The 22500-nt window shown below is 37.3% G+C and overlaps 3 protein-coding genes and 1 long non-coding RNA gene across 4 annotated transcripts in view; 2 read left to right on the top strand and 2 right to left on the bottom strand.

The window, feature by feature from the left end:
* The first annotated feature begins 3719 nt into the window (after nt 1–3719).
* LOC136276777 (astacin-like) lies at nt 3720–9802 on the top strand. Its single transcript, XM_066167483.1, has 11 exons — nt 3720–3841; nt 4489–4620; nt 5399–5531; nt 5996–6087; nt 6552–6635; nt 6812–6948; nt 7378–7459; nt 8088–8135; nt 8348–8482; nt 9068–9306; nt 9467–9802. The coding sequence occupies exons 1-11, from the start codon at nt 3778–3780 to the stop codon at nt 9542–9544; spliced, it is 1224 nt and encodes a 407-aa protein (XP_066023580.1). The 5' UTR covers nt 3720–3777; the 3' UTR covers nt 9545–9802.
* Nucleotides 9803–10535: 733 nt separating this feature from the next.
* LOC131784223 (astacin) lies at nt 10536–18430 on the top strand. Its single transcript, XM_059101022.2, has 10 exons — nt 10536–10646; nt 11557–11688; nt 12413–12542; nt 12896–12987; nt 14015–14235; nt 14781–14850; nt 15405–15458; nt 16421–16552; nt 16975–17213; nt 18276–18430. Exons 1-10 carry the CDS (start codon nt 10583–10585, stop codon nt 18351–18353), a joined length of 1212 nt encoding a protein of 403 aa, XP_058957005.2. The 5' UTR covers nt 10536–10582; the 3' UTR covers nt 18354–18430.
* Nucleotides 18431–19075: 645 nt separating this feature from the next.
* Nucleotides 19076–20745, bottom strand: LOC131784228 (uncharacterized). Its single transcript, XR_010716262.1, has 3 exons — nt 20627–20745; nt 19525–19639; nt 19076–19275 (listed from the first exon to the last, which is right to left on the bottom strand). It is a non-coding gene; the product is annotated as an uncharacterized lncRNA (long non-coding RNA).
* A 215-nt stretch (nt 20746–20960) lies between these two features.
* LOC131784222 (nematocyst expressed protein 6-like) overlaps nt 20961–22500 on the bottom strand; it is a 3975-nt gene continuing 2435 nt past the window's right edge. Inside the window, exons 4-7 of the mRNA XM_059101021.2 lie at nt 22268–22359; nt 22086–22169; nt 21534–21676; nt 20961–21200 (exon numbers count right to left, since the gene is read on the bottom strand). Coding sequence (XP_058957004.2) covers nt 20961–21200; nt 21534–21676; nt 22086–22169; nt 22268–22359 — 559 coding nt within the window. The remainder of the gene's footprint in view (nt 21201–21533; nt 21677–22085; nt 22170–22267; nt 22360–22500) is intronic.

The raw sequence follows: 22500 nt of genomic DNA, 5'->3' as shown, positions 1-22500 counted from the left end.
ATTCATGCTTTTCTGACCTGCAGGTGTATTTGAAAAGATGGCCAGGTTTTCCTTTACTCGAAACAAACAGCGGATAATAATTAAAAAGCAATTATGACCCATTAAATGGGTCGGCGAGGGCTTTTTTTTCGGCTTGAGAGGCGGAAAATCCTACGAAACGAACAATTGGGTTTTTAATAAAGGGGTAAGTTTGTAAAGAAACTGTGGTGCTGCGTCGGTGGGAGAGTATAGCAGGTAATTTAGTGTGAACAACTGGGTTGAAAACGTAAATTAAGCCACCGTAAAGGGTAAAAAAGCTGACGTTTCGAGCGTTAGCCCTTCGTCAGAGCGATTAGAGGAATTGTGGGTTGTGTGTGGATTTATATGTAGGAAGTGGAGCTACGCCATTGGTGGGAATGTGGTGACGAGAAAACAGGAATAAATTAGTTGAATGAAAAGCGCTCGTTGATTCCGTGGGGATTAAGGGTGCCGATTTGGAATATAAATTTTTGTTCTAGTGTTTTACGGCTTTCCGAACTGTCTAGATGTAAGGAAAGGCCGCAAACTGCCATATGCTGTTTAGAATGATAAGGAAGATTAAAGTGTCTAGCGACTGGTTTGGATGCGTCCTTGTCATTTCTTTCCACATCGCGAAGGTGTTCTCGGAATCGGTCACCCAATCGTCTTCCTGTTTCGCCGATGTATAACTTATTGCAATAAGTGCAAGTTATGCAATAAATAACATTGGCGGAGGTACACGTAAAGTGATCAATGATCTTAATGGATCTTTTGGGTCCCGATATTTTCTCTACGTTATGAATGAAAGGACAAGTTTTGCATCGTGAGCGAGCGCATTTAAAAGTTCCAGGTTGGTCATAGGTTTGAAATGAACTCCTGACTAAAAAGTTGCCTATGTTTTTGTCGCGTTTGAATGAAATAAGTGGGGGTTGCGAAAAGATAGTGCCAGTCTCTGAATCGTTTTGGAGTAATTTAAAATTTTTAAGAATGATAGATTTAACTGCGTGGTTGTGAGGGTGAAATGTAAGAGTAAATGGAATGCGGTCAGTGTTCTCCTTCTGGGCCGTTTGTAGTGCTGCCTGTCGATCGATTAGTTGGGCACGGTGGTAGCCCGCTTTAACGACAGAAACAGGATAGCCGCGTTTATCGAAAAACTGGCACATTGCCTCTGATTTTTCGGAAAAATCAGAGTCGTCACTACATAAACGACGAAGTCTGAGAAACTGTGAAAAAGGTATGGAGTTCTTGACGTGTGATGGATGTGAGGATGAATACAACAAGTAACTATGTGAATCTGTAGGTTTGTAGTAAACACTAGTACATAAATTGGGTTTTTACATTGGGTGAATAGTTTAACGTATGCGTCTCCAGTACCTGATTTTTGACGCCAAACTGTTCTGCCACGATCATCACTAAGTCTATATTGGCAACGGGTGGTTTTTAGTATGCCGTGGTAATTCAAAATTTGTGTCAATTGGTTCTCGAAAACCCAGCTTAAATTAATCAAAGAACGATTGCCCTGAACAGGAGAGGTAGCCACGAGATCACTTGAAAATCTAAGAAGCCGTTATGCTTGATGTGGAAACCCTTATCCGCTTCCGATGCTGCGCCTGGGTATGTTACCTTCCTCCCACAATGTAAACTACTGGGTCTATCAGTAGCTGTGCAAGGCAATAAAGTTTATATATTATATCTATTTATCACTTGGGTATATTTTCGACATGTGCTCATCGTTTTCCATCAGCATTGGCACTGGCATCAGCATGTGCAAAGACCTTCTGCATGTGTACTTGCGTTGTAGCTCAGACCTCCGTTCAAGTTCAAGCAGCGAACAAATGATTTTTTTTAAATTTGGGTTTGGAAATGAATGAATGCTATATTAGTTAATTGTAATGTACGTTCACATCTCTCAAAACTCTCTTTATTGCTTTTTGTGAAAGATTAAGAAATTACGAAGGGTTTTTGAACGGTCTATAAAAATCAACTCCTGCAATGACGTTTTCGGCCACAAAATGTCTTCAGAAACCAATTTCCGACTTTGAACAAAGTCATTTGAGAGAGGAAATTAAATGAATTACTTGTCTGCTTAAGACAGATCCCTACACTGAAAACTGTGGTGACTTTAGACTATTTTTATATTCGAGTTCCCTGCTGGAAAATAAACATTTATTGTATGTAATATTGCGAGTTTCGACGGGACAGTTTCTTAATTTGTGTGTTACCAGTCTTTTACGGATTTCCTTCAGAATAACAGTGCTTTATTTGAATTTATGTACCTTCCGCCAAACCGAAGCAGGAACAAGTAACGAGATCATTAGCAGTTCCGGTTTTTATTTCGAATTTAGACCATTTGAATTTCAAGATCGATTGGACGACAAAATAGACCATGTAGTAAAGATAAATGTGTTTTTTTTTACATATTTATCTAAACTTTATCGTTGACGACATGTTTTACTTTTCAATTCGTAAGGATTGGGCAATGCGTAGCTGGCAACATTCTCAAGTAATCTTTCAAATCATACAAGCACGGTTAATTTACCAACTTATACAACATATTTCGTTCTTAACCTTTTCTCACCACCTGACGAAGATGAAGGCACACTTCAGTAGTCAATACATTTGGTAAAGTAGCATCGTCTTGAATTAACTTCCTTCGTGAAGCGTTTTCAGCGTCAACGAAGTCTTTACTCCAGTTCTGCGAAAGCAACGGAATGGCGACGCCGCCTATTAATTCGAAAAACTTGCTAAGCTTTTTGTGACTTTTTGCACCGTAGCAACGCCAGAGCAGTTTTTCGTTAACAGCAGTTCCTGTAGAGGTACATCAAGGTGGGGCGGTAACGCTCCTACCTCACGCAAAGATCACGGAAGAAGATTTGACTACTGTCTTTCCTTCAACGATTTGAATGGTGTTGGTAGAGAATAAATCACTGTTTTGTTGATCATGTTAACGATTTTAATTCTTCTTTTTACCAAGCAAAATAGTAGACTTGACTAGAAAACGTTCAAATTGTTTCTGTTGTTGCCAACAACAGATTTTATAGTTTGATATCTGTGTTATTTGATTTTCGAAACTGTCCTCGGAGTTGTCCTTAAAAATATAGTGCAACTTATGGCAAGTTGGACGTGATCTTTACAGCTCAATAAATTACGTAAAGAAAAACATTGTCGGAGAATACAATATGTTGTAGACAGTTAAACCGAATGTTAAGAATGCTTCTTTTTATCTTTAATACGTTTTGATTAACACTATTCAAATACTCAGCTGCAAGAAAATAGATAAGTCAATTTATCCCCTAAAAAGAGTAATTTAGTTATAGCACATAGATGTAAGCGGGGTAGATTATTTGCAAAGATGTTCAGGTATACTAATATCTTTTGTTCGAAGAAAATAGTGTGAAACAAAAGTGAAACAATTTTTAAAGTATGTTTTATTTTGTAGCGTTATGGACTCTTCAGAATCTAGCAGCTGAGCTGAATAAGCTTTGTTTTCTCTCTAGGGCGTGTTTCAACAGATAAAGCTGGGCAATCAAATTCAAAGATTTAAAAAATAAAACGATAAAGATGAAAAGATGAAAATGGAGGGAATGACAGTTCCAATTAGCACACTCTTTTGAACTGCTCGTAGGCACTGAGTTTATTAAAAAAATGAAAAGACTTCGATGGCACGACAAACATATTTAATGGTTGTTTTTATAATTACCAGATGCTTAAAATATCAGCTATTTAATTCGGACTGCATCCCTTCCATTTCCATTTTTATCATTGCCAAATCTCATCACAATGAAGGTTCTTGTTCTTCTTAATTTCGCGTGGTTAGCCACCATTTTGGCCTCATCTCCAGAAGGTATATAGCGAAAACATGGGCTTGTGAAACTTAAGTTGAATTATATGTGTTGAAGTCGAAGATATAATTATTCCCAAGTTCACCAGTATAATTCTATTGATGCAGTTTCTTCTCAAAATTTTCTTTCCATTTTACATTCTCTGAATGTGAGGAGGCTATTTTTTTTTTTGTCGACCGAAAAAACAAAACAGATGAAATCGAAGCGATAAAACTCCCACCCAAAAAAGCAACTACTAGAGGTTTAGATCACCAAGAGAATTTCGATTTTGTCTGTCTTTTTATGTAGTTTTTCGTGATTTTATTGAACTTAAGGGATGTGGAACTTTCGTCCGTTTTATAAAAAGGATAACAAAAGATAAAGGAAAAAAATAAAAAATTTTATTTTAATTCAACCTTCTCTCCGTTCCTTTCTGGGAAAAACAAAACAAGAAAAAGCGAAATTAAAAAAAGAAAAAAGAACTAAAAGCAAAAACAAAAGGAAAACATGGAAAACCAGAAAACCTAAAATACTAGTTTTCTTTATTTCTCAGTTTAACTGATGTACTGGTGGATGCATACAGTAACAATTCTACCAATTGTACAAATTTTGCAAGCACAAAAATAACGTTGATGAAAAAATAATGAAAGTTATCTTAACTTTCTCCCAGAAAATCTTCACACCAGGGATAACGAATTGTTTGAAGGTGATATGAAGCTAATACCAGGCCAGACCAGAGGTGCAGTGGGTAACAGACAGTGGCCAGGCGGCACGCTCGTGTATGACATCGATTATTCTCTGAGTAAGTTAGTCGTACTCTTCATACTATCTCGATACGAAAAACCTACAAAAAATGTCGAATTTCAATCTTTCGAAATGTATATTCAGCCAACACAATCATAAACTGCAAAAAAAACTTGTTACCATCCCTGTTCTCTTAGCTGATAAAAAGATTTTTTTGCGATAACAAAGAAAGATTGGAATAAAATATGTGCATGGTATATGTATTACGCATGATATACCATGTGCCATTCATAAATTGTTCTAGACAAATATCTTCTTTTCGAAGAATGCTTATCGATTTAAAGGCCACATTATGCTTGTTACGGAGTTTCGGCATCGTCAGTGTTGTACTGAACTTAGCATAGTTTGGCAAAAAAAGTGCCTTGACAATAATTTAGTGTATGTAGACTGCAGGATGGAAGATTGTAAATCGAGGATGTGGTAGCAAAAACGAAATCTGAAAAGAGCGACTCACGTAGTTGCCTCCTTTGTTTTCTTGTCAGTGTCTTCCTCGTATGCAATGACCAGTTGTCTCCTTTGTTTTCTTGTCAGTGTCTTCCTCGTATACAATGACCAGTTGTCTCCTTTGTTTTCTTGTCAGTGTCTTCCTCGTATGCAATGACCAGTTGTCTCCTTTGTTTTCTTGTCAGTGTCTTCCTCGTATACAATGACCAGTTGTCTCCTTTGTTTTCTTGTCAGTGTCTTCCTCGTATGCAATGACCAGTTGTCTCCTTTGTTTTCTTGTCAGTGTCTTCCTCGTATGCAATGACCAGTTGTCTCCTTTGTTTTCTTGTCAGTGTCTTCCTCGTATGCAATGACCGTAATTAACAATGCTTTCAACGCTTGGAAACGAGAAACAAATGGCTGCATAAAATTCAGACAGAAGACGGCAAATGAGCGCGCATTCGTCAAATTTTTCAAAGGTGGCGGGTAGGTTTGAATATTGTATTTGAAAAAACCTGTTTGGTCGTTTAATCTGCTAAGTATTCCAGGTATACAGTTACCTTTTGGTATTCTAGGTGGTTCCCCCTTGTTAAGATATATTTACATACCATATGCCCTAATAAATGTGCTCGATTTAAATTAGTGACGGATGAATCGTAGAAAAGTTACATGACTTTCACCTAATTAAACAAAACTTAATTTTTAATCCCTTCATGGATTCATTCATTTTCTTAGTTAAATTAATCAAATTTAATGAATTATTTTTTATTTACTTTGTACGCTATTTTTTATATGTATTTACCTACTTAGATAGTATAACTGTTTTACCAAGATCTTTCAAGTCGTGCGTATTACGTACTGGTATGGTTGTACAGTGATATTCCAAAGTAATTTAAACACAATAAATTTTTTCTCTCTTTTTTTTAAGTTAATTTTTTTTATTCTTACAGATGCTGGTCTTACGTGGGACGAACCGGGAGGGAACAACAACTGTCCCTAGACAGTGGATGCTGGTATCTCGGCACTGTTGCCCACGAGATAGGTTTGTTCTAGTTATCGTTTGCAGCTTTGGAACAATCGTATTTTTTTAGTTTATCAGCCAGTCGGCTACCCTATCAAGAGAGCTTGTGTATAGAGCAAAATTTGGATTGTAATTTCCAAAAATGTAGGTATGTAAACTCGATCATTTCAAATCTTAAATAAAATGGTATCGACCCTTATAAGGAGCGGTTAGCGATGGGAAAGACGTTCAGAGAAACAGTCATGGTAGTTTTTCGATTGAATATTGAAACTTTGATTGAAAGAAGCATATAGGGCAGATTTTCGGGTCGTTATTACTTGTAAGACTAGACGATCGTCAGAACTTGGCTATTGATCAGATTCAGAAAAGGAGTAAATTTACCTTGATATATGTAGTTTACCCGTTTTTTTAATGTTTTAATTTCGTCTTACTGTGTTTGTTTCTTTAGTTTAGATAATATTACGTATATTTTATTTTCTTACCAGGACATGCTCTTGGATTTCTCCACGAGCAATCGCGTCCGGACAGGGATCAATATGTCACAATACAGTTCGAGAACATAAGCCCAGGTACTGTATGATAAGCGTTATGGCATTTAGGTCAAGGAAGACAAGTCAGGTATAGTTTGAACCATCATAACTCTGAGAAACTATCGACCTCTTCGCCCTTATCATTCGTTTCGGCCTTTCTTATCATTTTCATAAGAAGGTTCCTAGGAGCTCTTTGTTTCTATGACATTTCCTAGGAATGGAAGGCAATTTCCAGAAATCATACAGAGTGAACTCGTATGGAACACCCTATGATTACGGATCTATCATGCATTATGGTGGGAAGTACTTTACTAAAAATGGAAAGCCAACTATTGTCCCAAAGAAATCAGGGGTGAGTAGATAATAAAGATTCGGGTTTTCTGCTATTTTCCTAAGAGCAGTAATATGAACATGCTGTCTTAAAAAATTTTTGGGCGATTCCTTAATTTCTTTGGTAAAGCTTAATGAGAATATTTGTCCGAATTTAGAGGAAACACCTTAAAATAGACCCAAAGAAACGAGGGGTAAGTTATTAACAAAATTAGAGGGAGGTTTCAAAAAAAAAATGGTGCAGCATTATCAACCAGACGTCAAGGAAGACAAGGGCCAGATACTTCATCTTCTCAGCATTCTGTTCCTGTTTTGTTGTTGTTGTTTCTTCTTGTGTGTGTTTTTTGGAAAAAATAAGTAAGTATAAGTTTCAAGCATAAGTTTCACTTCCCCTTAACCCATGGAATGTATAAAATTTGTTGGAATTTATACAACGTACATTTGTTTTCAGGTAAACATTGGTCAAAGAGAATACATAAGTCGTATTGATGCCGAGGAAATGATTCGGTTGTACAGACGTGAATGCGGGGGAGGTATTTTTGCATTTTATGTTTCTCATTAAATTTGGACTTTGTTTAAATTAAATGGTTGTATGCGACAAACTAAATATCAAATTCAAAAAGGAAATTATGTTTTGTACCCACTCGTGGAATTAGAACCCTATAGTTTAGCTAGTACTATTCATCAAAGCTCCTTGAACTTAACAATACTCTACTAAGTTTGGTTAGATGGGTAGTTTGCTTCTATTTTGTCTTTTTCACTTAGCTCGCTTTGTCAGCGGTTATCATCAAGCTTTGATTTGTCTCTCAATGTAAAAGTTTTGATTCGCTAAAGAATTCACCTCCTTTCCTATCAAAATCCGACAAACATCGAAAAGGAGCGCTCTCTTTAGAAAAAAATCCAGTATTCTTGAACAATGTGTTAACGGCGATCAACTTTTTGTATAAATGGAAGCGAGTGCTATTTTTTGTCTATTTGATGTACTCGCTTCCACTTATGCTGGTTTCTATTTTTTTTGCACTAATTGAACATCTAGACTTTTTAATTAATTGATGTTGACTAAACAAGGACGATAAAGAATCAACCCTTGTACTAAGGTAGATTCTTTATCTTCCTTGTTTAGTCAAATAAGATATTTTTGCTCTTTTCTCTCTATTTTAGATGTTCCAGAGACTCAGGCTCCGCCAGTTATTCCTCCATCTTCTGCTTGTGAGTAGCTTCAACCTTACAGCATTAAAAAAGTCTTTAAATGACATGTTAAAATCACGTAAATGAAAAACAGTCCCCTCGATAAAAATTCCCTTCGTTCAAACCTCTGGGCCAGGATTTTATTTTCTAGATGTTGATGCCGGTTTCTAAATTTTTGCATTAATTCAAAAATCTAATGCAATTCACAAAACCTAAACATTTCTTTCACGCAGCTTTCTTGTGCAATTTCGATGAAGACGAGTGTGGATTCAGACAAAGTTCAAGCGACAAATTTGACTGGACAAGAAGTAAAGGGCCTTCCCCATCGGGAGGGACTGGGCCAGATAAAGATCACACATCTCGCAATGGTTTGTTTTACTCAAAACTTTTCGCTCCACTTTCAAATTTTCGATCAGTTTTCACATGTCAAAGGCTCTCTTGTGTTCTAAACAATGGCTTGGTGGTCAAAATTTTGTGGAACTATCAGTATCATGTGTTATTAATTTGCGTTACTAATTATACATTAGCATAATCAATTTGATGGGAAAGACTCCTGGAAGGCCTATTTTTAAGGCTGCAAAGTTGCTCTGCTGCTCACAGATTCTTATCTCTTGACTTGGTAGATTTTAAGAGAGAGATTAGAAAATTGCGTAGACACCACTTTGATAATATGGCTGTCTATCAACCATATCAATAATAGTTCGTGTTCATTTGTCATCAAAACGCTTTTAAACCTTCAGCTACGTACATGTATCTGACGATTTTGGTAGCCTGCGAAGTATCACATGATTCATCGAGAGAAAACACAGAACCTGGCTAAAATTACAAAATTTTAAGAAAGGGGTGTTTGGGAGAGGGCCTGTCCGTGTTCCTTGAAATGCATTTCTTTAGGGAAGCTGATAACTTTTCGAACATAAGCTATGTGTTTAAATATATTTAAATTTCTCCCTTAGGTTACTTCATGTACATTGAGGCTTCATTCCCACGAAGGATTAATGACAATGCCAAAATGTCCCGGACGGTTTCACTCTCTGGAAAGTCTTGCTTGAGGTTTTATTATCACATGTTCGGGAGTAGCATGGGAACAGTGAAGGTTATGTTAGGTAACAAGAAGATATTTGAAAAGGCTGGAGACCAAGGAAATGACTGGCACATGTTCCAAGGTCGTCTTACAGGATCAGGGTCGAAAGAAGTAATTGCCTTTTCACAATATATCATCTTTTATTGCCTATTTCGTCTTCATGAGGATCTAACATGATCTTAAATATGATGGTTGGTGCGATGTTACAACATTTTGAATTGTCAAACAATCTTTGGATGAAATGCAACCAGAGTTTTTCTTTCTCTTGCAGCTGACTTTCGAGGGAATAAGAGGAACTAGCTACAAGGGAGATGCTGCAATTGACGATATTACCATATTTGACTGCTGATTCTTCAAATTCAAGGATGATTGAAATAAAGTGTATTAATTCTATTCATTGATTTCTGAAGAAAATTCAAAATCAAGTTTCATTCGGCCACGTCAGTGGAAATTAGTCAGCAGAACTGTATTTGCGAGCTAAGATCATCGGGAGGCCCCCCTTTTTTAAATTGCTATTTTCATCAATATGTAGCCAAACGGAAACCCAGCTTTGAAAACTCGAGCTCATAAGTGAGCAGCGGACTGAAATAAACCTTGTCACAGCTTATGCTACCGACAGAACATACCTTACGTTTGAACATAAGAGGGTATTCTTTATAATTAACAGTCATTTTGTATACCCCAAATCCATTTATGAATCAAATATGAGGAAAAATGGGAAGGACTCAATTATCAAGTGGTCTTCCCCCTATAAAAATAAGAATCTTGCAACCCAAGAAACATAACCGTCATTTTACATTCTACTTTTTTTTTTTGGATAGAGGAACTCAAAGCTCATTTTAACTTCACTAAGACAAATTGTTTCGTACGTGACGAATTGTTTATCGTTGAGGCTAACATTTTTGTTAAGATGATTGACACCGCTTTACAAGAACATTTTAATTCCCCATTATTTCCAAAGAACTTGGGAATTCGTAACATCCTGTATGCAGAACTAATGGAACAGAATAAAAGAGAGATAGTTATTGCAAAGAACCTTCACCAAGTTGTGTAAAGAATTCATCAAAATCAATTTGTTTCAAAATGCTTTTCTTTCCTTACGAAAGTTTCTTAATTCAAGTCATTGTAATCGCGTGATTTAACAGTCATCAAATCAACAACATAATTGAATTATACGCAAACAGCAAAGGATGCACCTTTGCAAATACTTTTATATCTCTAACTGATTTTTTAAATTGAGTGAAAAACACAAAAAAAGTGCAAGGTTCAAGCGTAGATATTCAAATATTGCTAATGACTGTTTTTACAGCAAGCAGATGTAAAAAAATTGGTTCCTATTAAATAGGCGTCGGCAATCACTGATTTCATTACAATCACGAAGATCATCATGAAGGTTATCGTGATTTTTAATTTCTTGTGGTTTGCCTCAGTTCTGGCCTCCTCCCCAGAAGGTATGGATTACTTTAAATCTCATTCAAAATTAAGACTATTAATCATCAATGGCACTGTCTCCTTCTTTTATGACAGCAATGTAGAACACTCGTAAAGGCAAATTTTGCACAATAACGTCAAAGCTGTATAATGTTTAGGTTAAGGTTGTAGGGTAAGGTCGTTTATATCACTTAGGGACTCACGCAATCATGAAAAGCAATTATTCCAGTAGCATTCGGGCGCTATTGGCGTTGTTCTCTCCCCTGTCTAGCAGTTTAAAATGGGTTTCATATCGTTCTGTCAAAAGAGGATGAGTAGTAAAGTGAGAGGGTTTGAAAGCCGATGTAAAGAAATTACGCAACAACAAAAACTCCGCCTATTTGGAGTGAACTATAATTTTTTTCCAAAAAACCAAATGTGTTTCTTGTGAATACATAGATTTTGATGTCTATCAACGGTGAGATTAAAAATGTCATATATGCTTTTTAATTTTTTGTATTTAATTTCACAAAAACCACTGAATTCCTACCTTCAGAAATAAAAAAACCCTTATTAAAAACGAAAACATTTTTTAAAAGTTTAAGACACCTTTCCTCTCATTCCGAGTGAGCAGAGCTTTTCTCTCCTTTCTGATAAAGAAGAAATTGTGAGTCACCGGATCTCCCATTATTACTAAACACAGCTAAATCTGTTTCCTCATTGAGCCTGCCTGAATATGCTATAACCAGCGGCCGTTTACGCTGTTATATCATCTACTGTTTATAAGTAGCACTGAATTGTTAAATTTAGCCAAGAAAATGAACCTTTGAACAAAAAGGGTTCAAAACTCTGTCTAACTTTGAAGATAAAAATAAATTCAGTTTCCTAGTAGAATTTAGCTCCTACAAATGGGCCAACCTATTAACCACTCTAAATAATTTTCTTTGCCAGAAAATTTGCACGTCAAAGATGGCGGACTGTTTGAAGGCGATATGAGGTTTTTACCAGGCCAGGCCAGAGGTTCAGTGCCGGGCAGATTGTGGCCGAATGGTGTCTTTGTGTTTGAAATCGAATCTTCTTTAAGTAAGGGATATCGTAACCACTTTAAAAATGTCAGCAAGGGTCAAGTCTTACGCATGGTTTTCCAGCCACTTTCATTATGAAATTTAACGTTAACACAGCCAAGCTCCATACACATATTTTATCACTTGGCAAATTTACGTTTAATGGTAATATCAGTAAAACCGCCTATGTTGCAATTGATGGATAGACTGGACCAAGTTAATTTTACGACGCCACTCGTATTTACCCTGAGAAGTCTCTTCCTTTCTCTCTTAAGCATTTTAAACGACTTAACTGAAGAGTGGAACAAAACCTATGACAAGTGGCAACAAAGAGCTAAGAACCTACAATCATTAAGTGATCGAAGAATGCTGTATTAAGTCTGAGACAAAAATATATCATTAGTTACAACAACTTTCCCATAAAGAAAAAAATCTGAGTCTCCATGTCCCACGCTCGTGACAAAACAAAAGAAAATCTTTCTCCATTTCTTTAACGAGCTCAAAAACTTACCATCTCTCTTATTTCTAACTTTCCCATAGCTTTTCAATTTGTTGCAGTACAATCGGTTGATATATGCCTTTAATGCTCCACACCAGAGAGAATCTTGGAAACCTCTCATGAGGCGAAACAATCATCTCTATTGAAGTTAAGGGCTGTTGTTGTCCTTCAGAAAAAATGTGGGAATCGCAAGAAATTGTCTCTCTTTTCCGATAAATTTGTATCTCCTACTTCCTTTTTATAGGTTCTCAGTCTAACGCAATGACTGCAATTAACAGTGCTATGAAGGACTGGACAACGCTTACAAATGGCTGTATCAAATTCCAGAAAAAGACTACAGAGACGGCATATGTATCATTTTTCAGGGGTTCTGGGTAAGTGTACTTTACTTCAGGTCAACAAATCATGTTCAGTATCTGATGTCAAAGCGTTGTTTTTATTTGTATCGCCAATGTGATTGAATAAAGTCGCGAAAATAAACATCAACGATAGATTTCAAATTTTCGTAGATAAGTTGATAATTTCTGAGTACACTAACAACGTTTTCCAATACTGAACAACATGGATGAAAGTATCTAACTCAAAAGTTGAGTCAAAGGAGAGAAATACCGCGGCATTTGGCACTCTTTGCTAATATAAGTATCTAGAATTGAAGTCTAAAAATATTTGGCTTGATTTGCATAAATCACCTCGTAATTGTCTAATAGATCCGCATTTCATTCAATAGATGCTGGTCTTACGTGGGACGCATTGGGCGTAAGCAGCAATTGTCCTTGGCCGCTGGATGCTGGAGAAAAGGAACTGTAATCCACGAAATTGGTTGGATGTTCAAACTTCTGTTACTGCCTTGTTAACTTTTTTTTGTATCCTTAATTTGTTTATGATATGCATGAGCGACCTTCAGCTGCAATATTTTTTTGTGAATATGAAAGCGATCTTCGCAGTAATGAACACTACTTAGGCAGTAGTGAAAATAAGGCCTGAAAAATATTCAGGCCTGTACGGAATGTAATGACTTGAGCACAGTTGGTAGAGCACTGCAAGGGAATCGCAGAGGTCATGGGTTCAAATCCTGTGCGGGCCTGAATTTTTTTCAAGCCTTATTTTCACCAGTGCTTAAGTAGTGTTCATCATTGCGAAGATCGCTTTAATATTCATCTCTTACACCGCAGTTCATATATATAATTTTCATCAGGAGCCCATTACACGGAGCTTCCATCTTCAATACTTACCCTCTGAGTCAACCATGTCCCGTATCTTTTTAATTATAGAAGCACCTTCCACGGAGTTTTTCGTGGGTGTTTACATAATAACCAATTATAAGAGAGCTGTAGTCCTCTATTGTTTACGTCACATGCAGAGAAGGAATAGAGGTCGGCCTTTCGCCTTCGACTGCCAATTTTTTTTGGGTGTTATGCGAATGTCTGCATGTTTTTGCGGGAAATTAAAGAACCCCACACATATCTCAGTTCTAAAAATAAAAAGGTATGGGACAGGGTTGACTCAAGGGTACAATTGGTTTGGAGGATCCGGGTAATGGCTGCTGTTTTCTTATATTCACAGTCATAACTATTTTTTGTGTGGTAACATTTGGTTTGTTCCAGAAGCTTAAATGACATTCGACCGAAAGTAGCTCCAAATTCGAAGCTATTTGACTACTTAGAATAAAGAAAAATACCTATTCAGTCACTGTGCAGGCAATCCGCTACTTAACTGCGGGCGGCTAAACTTCTTAAATTCTCAATTCCAAATTTCTATCTATAAAACGAATCAAAAAGTCCTATCCGTACATTTCAAATGATCAGCTCTACATATTTAAAAGCGTCTTGAATTTTTTTTCTGTCAGGTCACGCTCTTGGCTTTCTTCACGAGCAGTCTCGTCCAGACCGCGATAATTATGTCGAAATCAAGTTTGAAAATATCCAATCAGGCAAAGAAGGCAATTTCCGAAAATCTAGCAGTGTAAACTCGTTGGGAACACCCTATGACTATGGATCCATCATGCATTATGGTGCGAGGTACTTCTCTAAGAATGGACAGCCAACAATTGTCCCAAAGAAAGCAGGGGTGAGTGGATTATAAGGCCACGGATCCGGGTTTCTTATCAATTTTGACGTGAAATTTTATCAGCGACTTAAGCAGTTTTTAGGTGATTCCTTAAATTTCTTGGTAACATGTTATAAGAAGTATGGATTAATGGGACAAGTTATACTATCCGAAAAAACAGCTTTCCTCTTAAGGAGTAGGTGGATTACGGTTTTAAAGATTAATAAAACAAGAGACGCCCTAAAAGCGGAAAATGACATGTTCGCCTCATATGACTTTTTAAGCTTTTTTGAGAATTTTTCCTTTGAAATCGGCGGGCACGATTGCAGTTTAAAACTGCACGAAGTCTTATTAGGCGTCAGAACTCTAGTGAAAGACAAGATAAATCATGCACTGAAATACAATGATGCCTAAGATGTCTTAAGAATAGGAAAGTCATTCGTTATTCGTTATTGGCAGATTTGGAAGTCAAATTCATCATACTTTTGTTATTATTTTGGACAATGGAGGCAGCAGAAACATGCTCTTCATTTTATGAATAAATAACCATTTTTAATTCTTTCTAGGTCAGTATTGGTAACCGAGCAGGTCTTAGTCCTATTGATATTAGGCAGATGATGTTGCTTTATAAGTGCGGTGAGTCGAAAGAGGTCGTTACTATTCTAAAGTTAAAATTAATGTTTATTACAATCGTGTTTTTTACAAATACACCAAAATGTTAATTACATAACTTTCCTAACAAACGTAAGTAAAGAATAAAAAAGTTGATTTTACCGGATAATTGAGGGATAAGGAAGCTTGCGCCGAGGAGTCAGTACTTCTGCCCAACAATCAAAGCATTACAGTAAGAGAGATGGTAAGTTTTAAGATCGCTAAAGGAATAGAGAAAAATGTTTTTGTCTTGTCAAGAGCGTGGGACGAAATAAATTCGCATAAAATGTTTTCGCTAATTTAACTATTTATCCAACTGAACCCTTACGAGGACTCAGATTATTTTTCTTTGTCCCACGCTCGTGACAAGACGAAAAACATCTTTCCCTAATCAGGGCATTGTTTGCTGTTTTAAACAGAATGCAAATTGACATTTGTTAAGTGTGTCAAGTCAAACTTTATTTTGCACAAAGCCTTTTTGCAGAAGCATATTCTTTCATAATTGGTTAATATTTCTGAATATTTCATTTTTCTCTCAGGTGCTTCTCCACCGTCGAAACAGCCACCCCCACCGACTACTCCTCCCTCTGCATGTAAGTTTAAAGTGCATGCACTAAAAATAATCGTTTAAGGGGATTCCGCCAAAAAAAAGCTTATCGAACAATTTTCTTAACTTTCCTTAATGTTCCTTACCAATGTCTGTGAAAAATACCATGAAAAAGATAGGTCAACGCGCTTGTTTAGGAGATATAATAAGCCAAACGTACCCCATTTATGCTTGTACTTGCACTTATCATTTCATTGGTTCACAATACACTTTGCTGCAACTGGAAGCAAGTGTTTTTGAAGTAACACTTGAGAAAAAAACTTAACAGAAACAAAAAGTCTCAAGTGTATGGAACAATTTGATATACAATATAATTTTTGGGAAAATCACGAAAATTTAAACGACATCGACTAAAACGTTCCTCGAGTCGTTCCTCATGATTTGCATCCTCGATTTACGGGCTTCGTGCACGTTTTGAGCTTTATCTTTTTTTTCCTTCGAATAATTTTTTTTAATTTCCCCAATTTAAAGGGGATGCATTTTACACTGAAATTATGCAAAAAAAAAAAAATATATATATATATATAGTTTACCTTGCCCTTTCAGGAGCTAAAGACCATCGGACCTCCTTACCTGTTCCATGAATTGAAAAACAATACCGCGTTCTCGGAATGCACGGGCACTCATTCCCCTGGTTACGTGATTTTTATGCGCATTACAGGATGCGCGATGCAAAACTGAGGAATCACCTTAAGGTTCTGCAAAGGGAATTTGTTTAACTCTTTGTGCAAGGTGCATTTTCTCCAGTTTTTCTCTCAAGTACTTGTTCTCTGAGATATCCAATCGACTTAAAGAATCGTGCTGTTTCATAGTCTCTCATCTTACCAGCTTTGTTTAGGAAAAAACAAGTTGAGAGCGTAGGATTGGGACTGGGCATATTTGGATAAGCTAGGTACGCACGAGAAAGCATATTCTTAAATCTCTTGTTGATTATTTTCTTAAATGCAGCTTTTTCATGCAATTTTGACGACGACTGTGGGTTCACACAAAACAAAAATGACAAATTTGATTGGACACCAAGGTCAGGCTCCACTCCATCTAGAAACACTGGCCCAAGTGGAGACCACACCACAGGAAATGGTTTGTATATTAATAAGTAGATTTCTAGTTTACCAATTTAGACTTGTCATCAAGTTTGACTGGTCAATTCGTCTTAGCCTTGGAATGTTGAAAGATCATAAGCATACTCGTTATCTCTGAAAATTTTAGCGTGGAATACAGTTTCCCTTCTCTTGTTTTCCGATTTTCAAAACATTTTTCCTTTTCATTCTGACAAATTAAATTCCTCAACAAAAAATAACGAGGGGGAAAAACATGTAGATGATACCACTCACCAAAATGCTCTTTGTACTTCAACACTGAGACATTTGACCGTAAATCAGAAGGAGGGAATTCCTCACGAAGAGCTAGTGTTTATACTATTTCCCGTGGGTGTCAGTAAAGTATTAAGCTGATATTTTGTTTCTTAAGAAACTTGACGAAGGAATCTCTACATTTTATAGGCAAGTACAGTTACATTGAAACTTCAAGTCCACGAGGGCCTGGTGACAATGCCATAATGTCTCGAATGGTTAAACTCTCTGGAAACTCTTGCTTAAGGTTTTATTATCACATGTACGGAACGGATATGGGCACTCTGAGGGTGAAACTTTGCAACAAGGTGTTATTTCAAAAATCTGGAAACCAGGGAAACACCTGGAAGATGCACGAAGTTCGTCTTTCTGGGAGAGGTTCATTCGAGGTAGGTTTCTGTTTACTCCCTTTAGGATTTCAGTAAGATTGCAAGAGCTCAACGATGAAATAGGAATATGATAACCGAAGGGCGCATGTCTCATGTTGGAAGGAAAGAAACAGCGGCAAAATGAGTGCGAATGCTTGTAACTCATGAGAAACTTCTGTACGCGTACATGGTATTTCCATGGCAACACTAACACTTTCGCAACAAAATGGCGGAATTTTTAAAACTTCCCAATACCCATTATCATTGCCCGGGTATAACCCCAAACCAAAACAGATGAGGTTGGCGTTTTTAGGATAGTCTCTGTCGAACCTCTTTAGTCACACCTCTCACTCGATAAACATGGTAACAGTTGTGAATGTAGTGACAGAATTTGAACAGTTGTTACAAGGCTACGAGGTTCGTAATACCTGTTTTCGGGTTCGCCCCTCTTTTCAACGTCTCCTCAGTAAGCACCCCCCCCCCCAGGAAACAAAATCTTGTTTTGGCGGAAAAACAACGTTTGCGGAAGAGGTATCCTAGTCCTAAACGCTCATATGACTCGAGTAGCGGAGCATGCGTACTCATTTTGCCGCAGTGTCGACAGGGAAGGAAATAAAAATAGCATGCATGGAGAATCTTAATGGGAGTCCTAAAAGTACAAGTTAATCATTAGGCGCCCGAACGTCCGCTATTACTCTCGCCGCTGCCTAGTGGCTGACACAACTAGGATTGAAAAAACGAAAAAAAGACAATGACTATTTACAAGTCCGGCTTCTGAGTGAACGGGTCCTAAATATTCGTTAACTCTATTTTCAACCGCTAGCTATTCAGTTAAACTTATATCACTCCTCTTTTTCCTTTTAAATCATTTATTAATTTCTTCTGGAATTGTATCAAGAACTTCACTAATTTATTATCTGTAATCAATCTTTTGATCTTTTTTTATTATTATTTTATAGACATTATTATGAACCCACTCATCATTTAGATATTTTTGCTTTTCATCCCATTTAAGATTCTGGCAACCAATCGAAACCTACTGAAATCTTTTTTCCATTGAATTTATTTTTTTTTCTCTTTCAGCTGAGTTTTGAAGGGATAAGAGGAGCCAACTATAGGGGGGATGCTGCAATTGACGATATCATTATATATGACTGCTAAGTCAAAGCTCAAAACTAACAAATAAATGCCGGGATACATGTAGATAATGGGATAGAAATAAAATGAATAACACGTTAGCTGCTCTTCTGTCTTTTTTGACTCGTAACGATTGGTCATGATATCAACCCTTTGTTTTCATTCACTGAAAGCTTCGCCTGATTTCAAGTCAAGAATCTACCCATTGCAAAAAGTGTCGTTATGACTTCGTGAAGTATTCTTATTTCTCTGCGTAGAAGTTTTTTGACAGGATTACTTGTCATGGACAGTTTTGTCCGCCGTTAGACAAAGCTTTTGTCTTTTGTTGTGGTCCCATTTGTTTTTAGCTATTGCTGCATTGTACCTACCGCTTGATGGGCAACACTTTCTTCTCTCAAACCACTGGTTCTAAAAAGTCCCTCACCGCATGCTTTTGTCATGGAAGGCATTAGTATTCTTTACAATGAGTTCTCTTATCATTAGTCCATCAGACCATCACGCCTCTTAATATCATTTGAATTTTAAATGCCCTTGAGCTGCCATCTTGATATTGAAAATTTTAATGATCATAATTGGGTAGAAAATCAAGTAAAGCTATGATCGTCAACTGTAATTTTAGAAAGTGCAGAAAAAATTCAGGAGCCGTGCTCCTACCTCAGCCATACCCCCAAATGAGCCTCAAAGTAAGGATCTTTTTTTCCTGTGGATGAATCAAGTAAGTTTACCTGCGAGAATCATTGCTTTAATTCATCATCTTGATATATCTGATATTGTATTTAACAAACATAGAGTCGATGTCGTAGTTGTCGTGTTTATTAATTTACTTCCTGACAAGAGATGCATTTCAATGCAGCATCCACTGTTTGATTTATCGTAATTACAAGTAACTCCATTCTTCAACGCCATTGTGTTGCTTCAGAATCTGAAAATTACTCCCGGTACCTGCCTAAAACAAAAAAATGACTCCAACATTTCTTGAAAAGAATACCGGCTATTTTAAGATTATATTTATCATTTTACTTCGTTATTGATATTCTTAAAACAAATTCTTTTGTATATCAACGTAGAAGAGTTGGCACAGAATAAACAGTTATAATCTACGGAGTTTCCTATTGATGGAATATTCAAGGCCTCATTACTACCTTAGTTGCGAATTAACACAATATAGCAAAAGTATTTAATTAATCCCACCCACCTAGAGCAGATTCCACAGCTTCTTTTGCAGTTGGGTCCCATGTAGCCAGGATTAGCGTAGCAGTGACCCTGTGAGGCCCAGTGTTGACAGTATCGGTTACGATCCACACAATCTTCTGTAGCATAAATTAATTGGTGACAGTTACTAACAATCAATGTTGTTATAGAAATAGACATCTTTCAAAGGCTCTTAAAAATAAATCGCAGTACTGTCATGAGCCAGAAGGCTTTTAATGCAAAGGCGGTGGCAACAACGTGCTGGCTGAGCTTCAGATAGTCTCCTTCAAACCCAGTCAGAGTTGGAAATTGTAACCTGTACATGATAATATTTTACTTTGTGCGTGGGAAGAGAACAGCGCAAACGTTGGCTAAGAATCTTCAATCAATATTTGAAAGATTTTTAAAACTATTTGTACTTTTATATAGGGGCTTTAAAAGTTAACAAATAAAACCGTTTCTTTCCATATAAAAACGCATGACAATTACACTCCGTGGTTCCTATAAACTTTATTTCTCCCCTTGTTTCTAACAACAATTTTACAAACTTTTCGGCAAAAAATTACTTACAAGACTAATTCAATATATCGGGGCGAGTTTTTGACGAAGTTTAGTTTTCAGTGACAGTAATATATCTTGGTCATTACTCTCAGCGACTTAAATCATTAAGACTGCGGCAGTATTAACATTAAAAATGATATTAGATTAAAACACGCCGAGATGGCAAGAAACACAATCATTTCTAGCCTTGATCATTTTCTATAGACCTTTTTTCCCACTTAGAAGTTATAAGTCCCAAATTACTTTCTTCACCTCCCTACCCTTGACGGAATTCATTTGTCCTGCTGCTAAATTTTAATCGAGAGGCAACCATCATTAGTCTTTGATTAATGCACACCGGACCTGCTGCAAATGGGTGCCTCCTCGTAGGTAGAAACAGGATCTTTGAACTGCTATCCCCGCCCATAGAGGAGTTGCCATACTTCCAGTTGGCTCATATTAGTAAATCCGGGAAAAACTCCAGCGCTGATTAACAATTATTCAACAATATTCACTAAGGCTGAGGCGACTAATTGTTTTAATAACAAATAACTCTGCAAATTTACCTTGCGCATTACACACCCGACAGCTCTTCTTGCAATACACGTGCATGTATCTTGGATTTCTGTAGCACTCACCCCTTCTTGCCCAGTTTCCACAATTATAATTTTGATCCCTGCAGGTTTCTGCAACGAAAAAGGTATGTGAGAAGTCATCCCGTGTAATTGGACTCTTCAGAGACCTGCTGAGCGCCACTCCAAGACTTCTGAGACCCAAAATCACTGACTCTGCATGGAAAGGCGCCTCCATACTCTGTAAGATGCCCTCAAAAAATCTTCTAGGTTAATCCCTTTTGTCTCTGGTATGATAATGATAGGAAAGATATGAGGCAAAACGAGTTTAAAGTTTACCTCCACCACCTCCTCCTCCTCCGCCTCCGCCTCCTCCTCCTCCTCCTCCTCCTCCTCCGCCTCCGCCTCCGCCTCCGCCTCCGCCTCCGCCTCCGCCTCCGCCTCCGCCTCCGCCTCCTCCTCCGCCTCCGCCTCCGCCTCCGCCTCCGCCTCCACCACTGCATTTATACAATAAATTCATTTGCTTGATATCCAAGGCACTTGGACTTTTCCGTTGACCTATTTGTATCTTGGAAAATAAAAATTGAAGGCTTACATAATAATAAAGGGGTAAGTTTCTAAAGAAACTTTGGTGCTGCGTCGGTGGGAGAGTATAATAGGTAATTTAGTGTTAACAACTGGGTTGAAAACGTAAATTAGCCACCGTAAAGGGTAAAAAAGCTGACGTTTCGAGCTTTAGCCCTTCGTCAGAGCGATTGAAATAGTTTCGATTATATATGTATTTTAGTGACAATGCCTAGCGTTTTTACGTTTTTAGTTGGTATTTTTTTTCTTTTTCACTTTTTTTTGCATGCTAAAAAAAAGCTGTTTCTGAGGAACGCCAGAAATGTTATGTACTTACCCCAGCTTGCTTAGGTACTATCGTGGGCTCGCCATTTTTACTGAAGGCTTTGTCACTGAAATGCATCAAACTTCTGTAGTCATAGGGGACGCCAAGGGAATTTATTCTCGATGGCCCATACTTAGCAAAGTTAACCTTTTCGGCTGCAAGTTAATTAAATTGAGGAGTATATGATACAGAAAAAAAGACAAAGACAAACACACGACTTTGAATACGTTAAACGGTCCTGCGGATATACAATTAAAACGTTAACACGGTCCTGCGGATATACAATTACGAAGGAGAGTCGTAACCTAAACGGACCATGAATAATTGAGTTATTCTTCTTGATCGTGTGAGATGTATATGTTGGTATGAATATAATTCCAGGTGCATCAGCTTCCTACATGCCTTTTAGCGAAGTCATTTTGACCTTCAGGCGCAGTCTTGAACCGTAGCAAGCTGCAGCATATCATTTTGATAAACCATTACTTTGTCAGTGCAAGCAACTAAACTACAGAAGTACAAGGACTCCTCTACCAGGAATCTATTTATCTTTGGAGTCACACCTACATTCAACGATGTTGTTCCAGTTAATGGTGACATATTCATCACGATCAGGTCTTGATTGCTCGTGATAAAATCCCAGTGCATGAGCTAAAAATATAACAGACGTTAACACAGATGAAATGCAATTAGAGGACATTTGTACTAAACGAGACAGATGGGCAATAAGACTTACGATTCAACCTCACCTATTTCGTGTGCAACTTCTCCAGCCGTCCAGCAATGTGGAGCCAGGGAAATATACTGCTTATCTCCTGTTCTACCAACTTCCGAAGAGCAGCTGAATTTATGAAGACAGAAATATTCCTTTATTCATATGTAATTATATTTATGTAATTATAAATATACTGTGGACATTCTGGCCAAGGAGGCTTTATCGCTTTCGCAGGCCAAATTCTACACAAAAATCAATATTGCAAAT

This window comes from Pocillopora verrucosa, chromosome 1, assembly GCF_036669915.1.
Source record: "Pocillopora verrucosa isolate sample1 chromosome 1, ASM3666991v2, whole genome shotgun sequence".
Taxonomy (NCBI): Eukaryota; Metazoa; Cnidaria; class Anthozoa; order Scleractinia; family Pocilloporidae; genus Pocillopora; species Pocillopora verrucosa.
The sequence above is the reverse complement of the archived record's forward strand: the minus strand, read 5'-3'. Positions and strand labels throughout refer to the sequence as shown.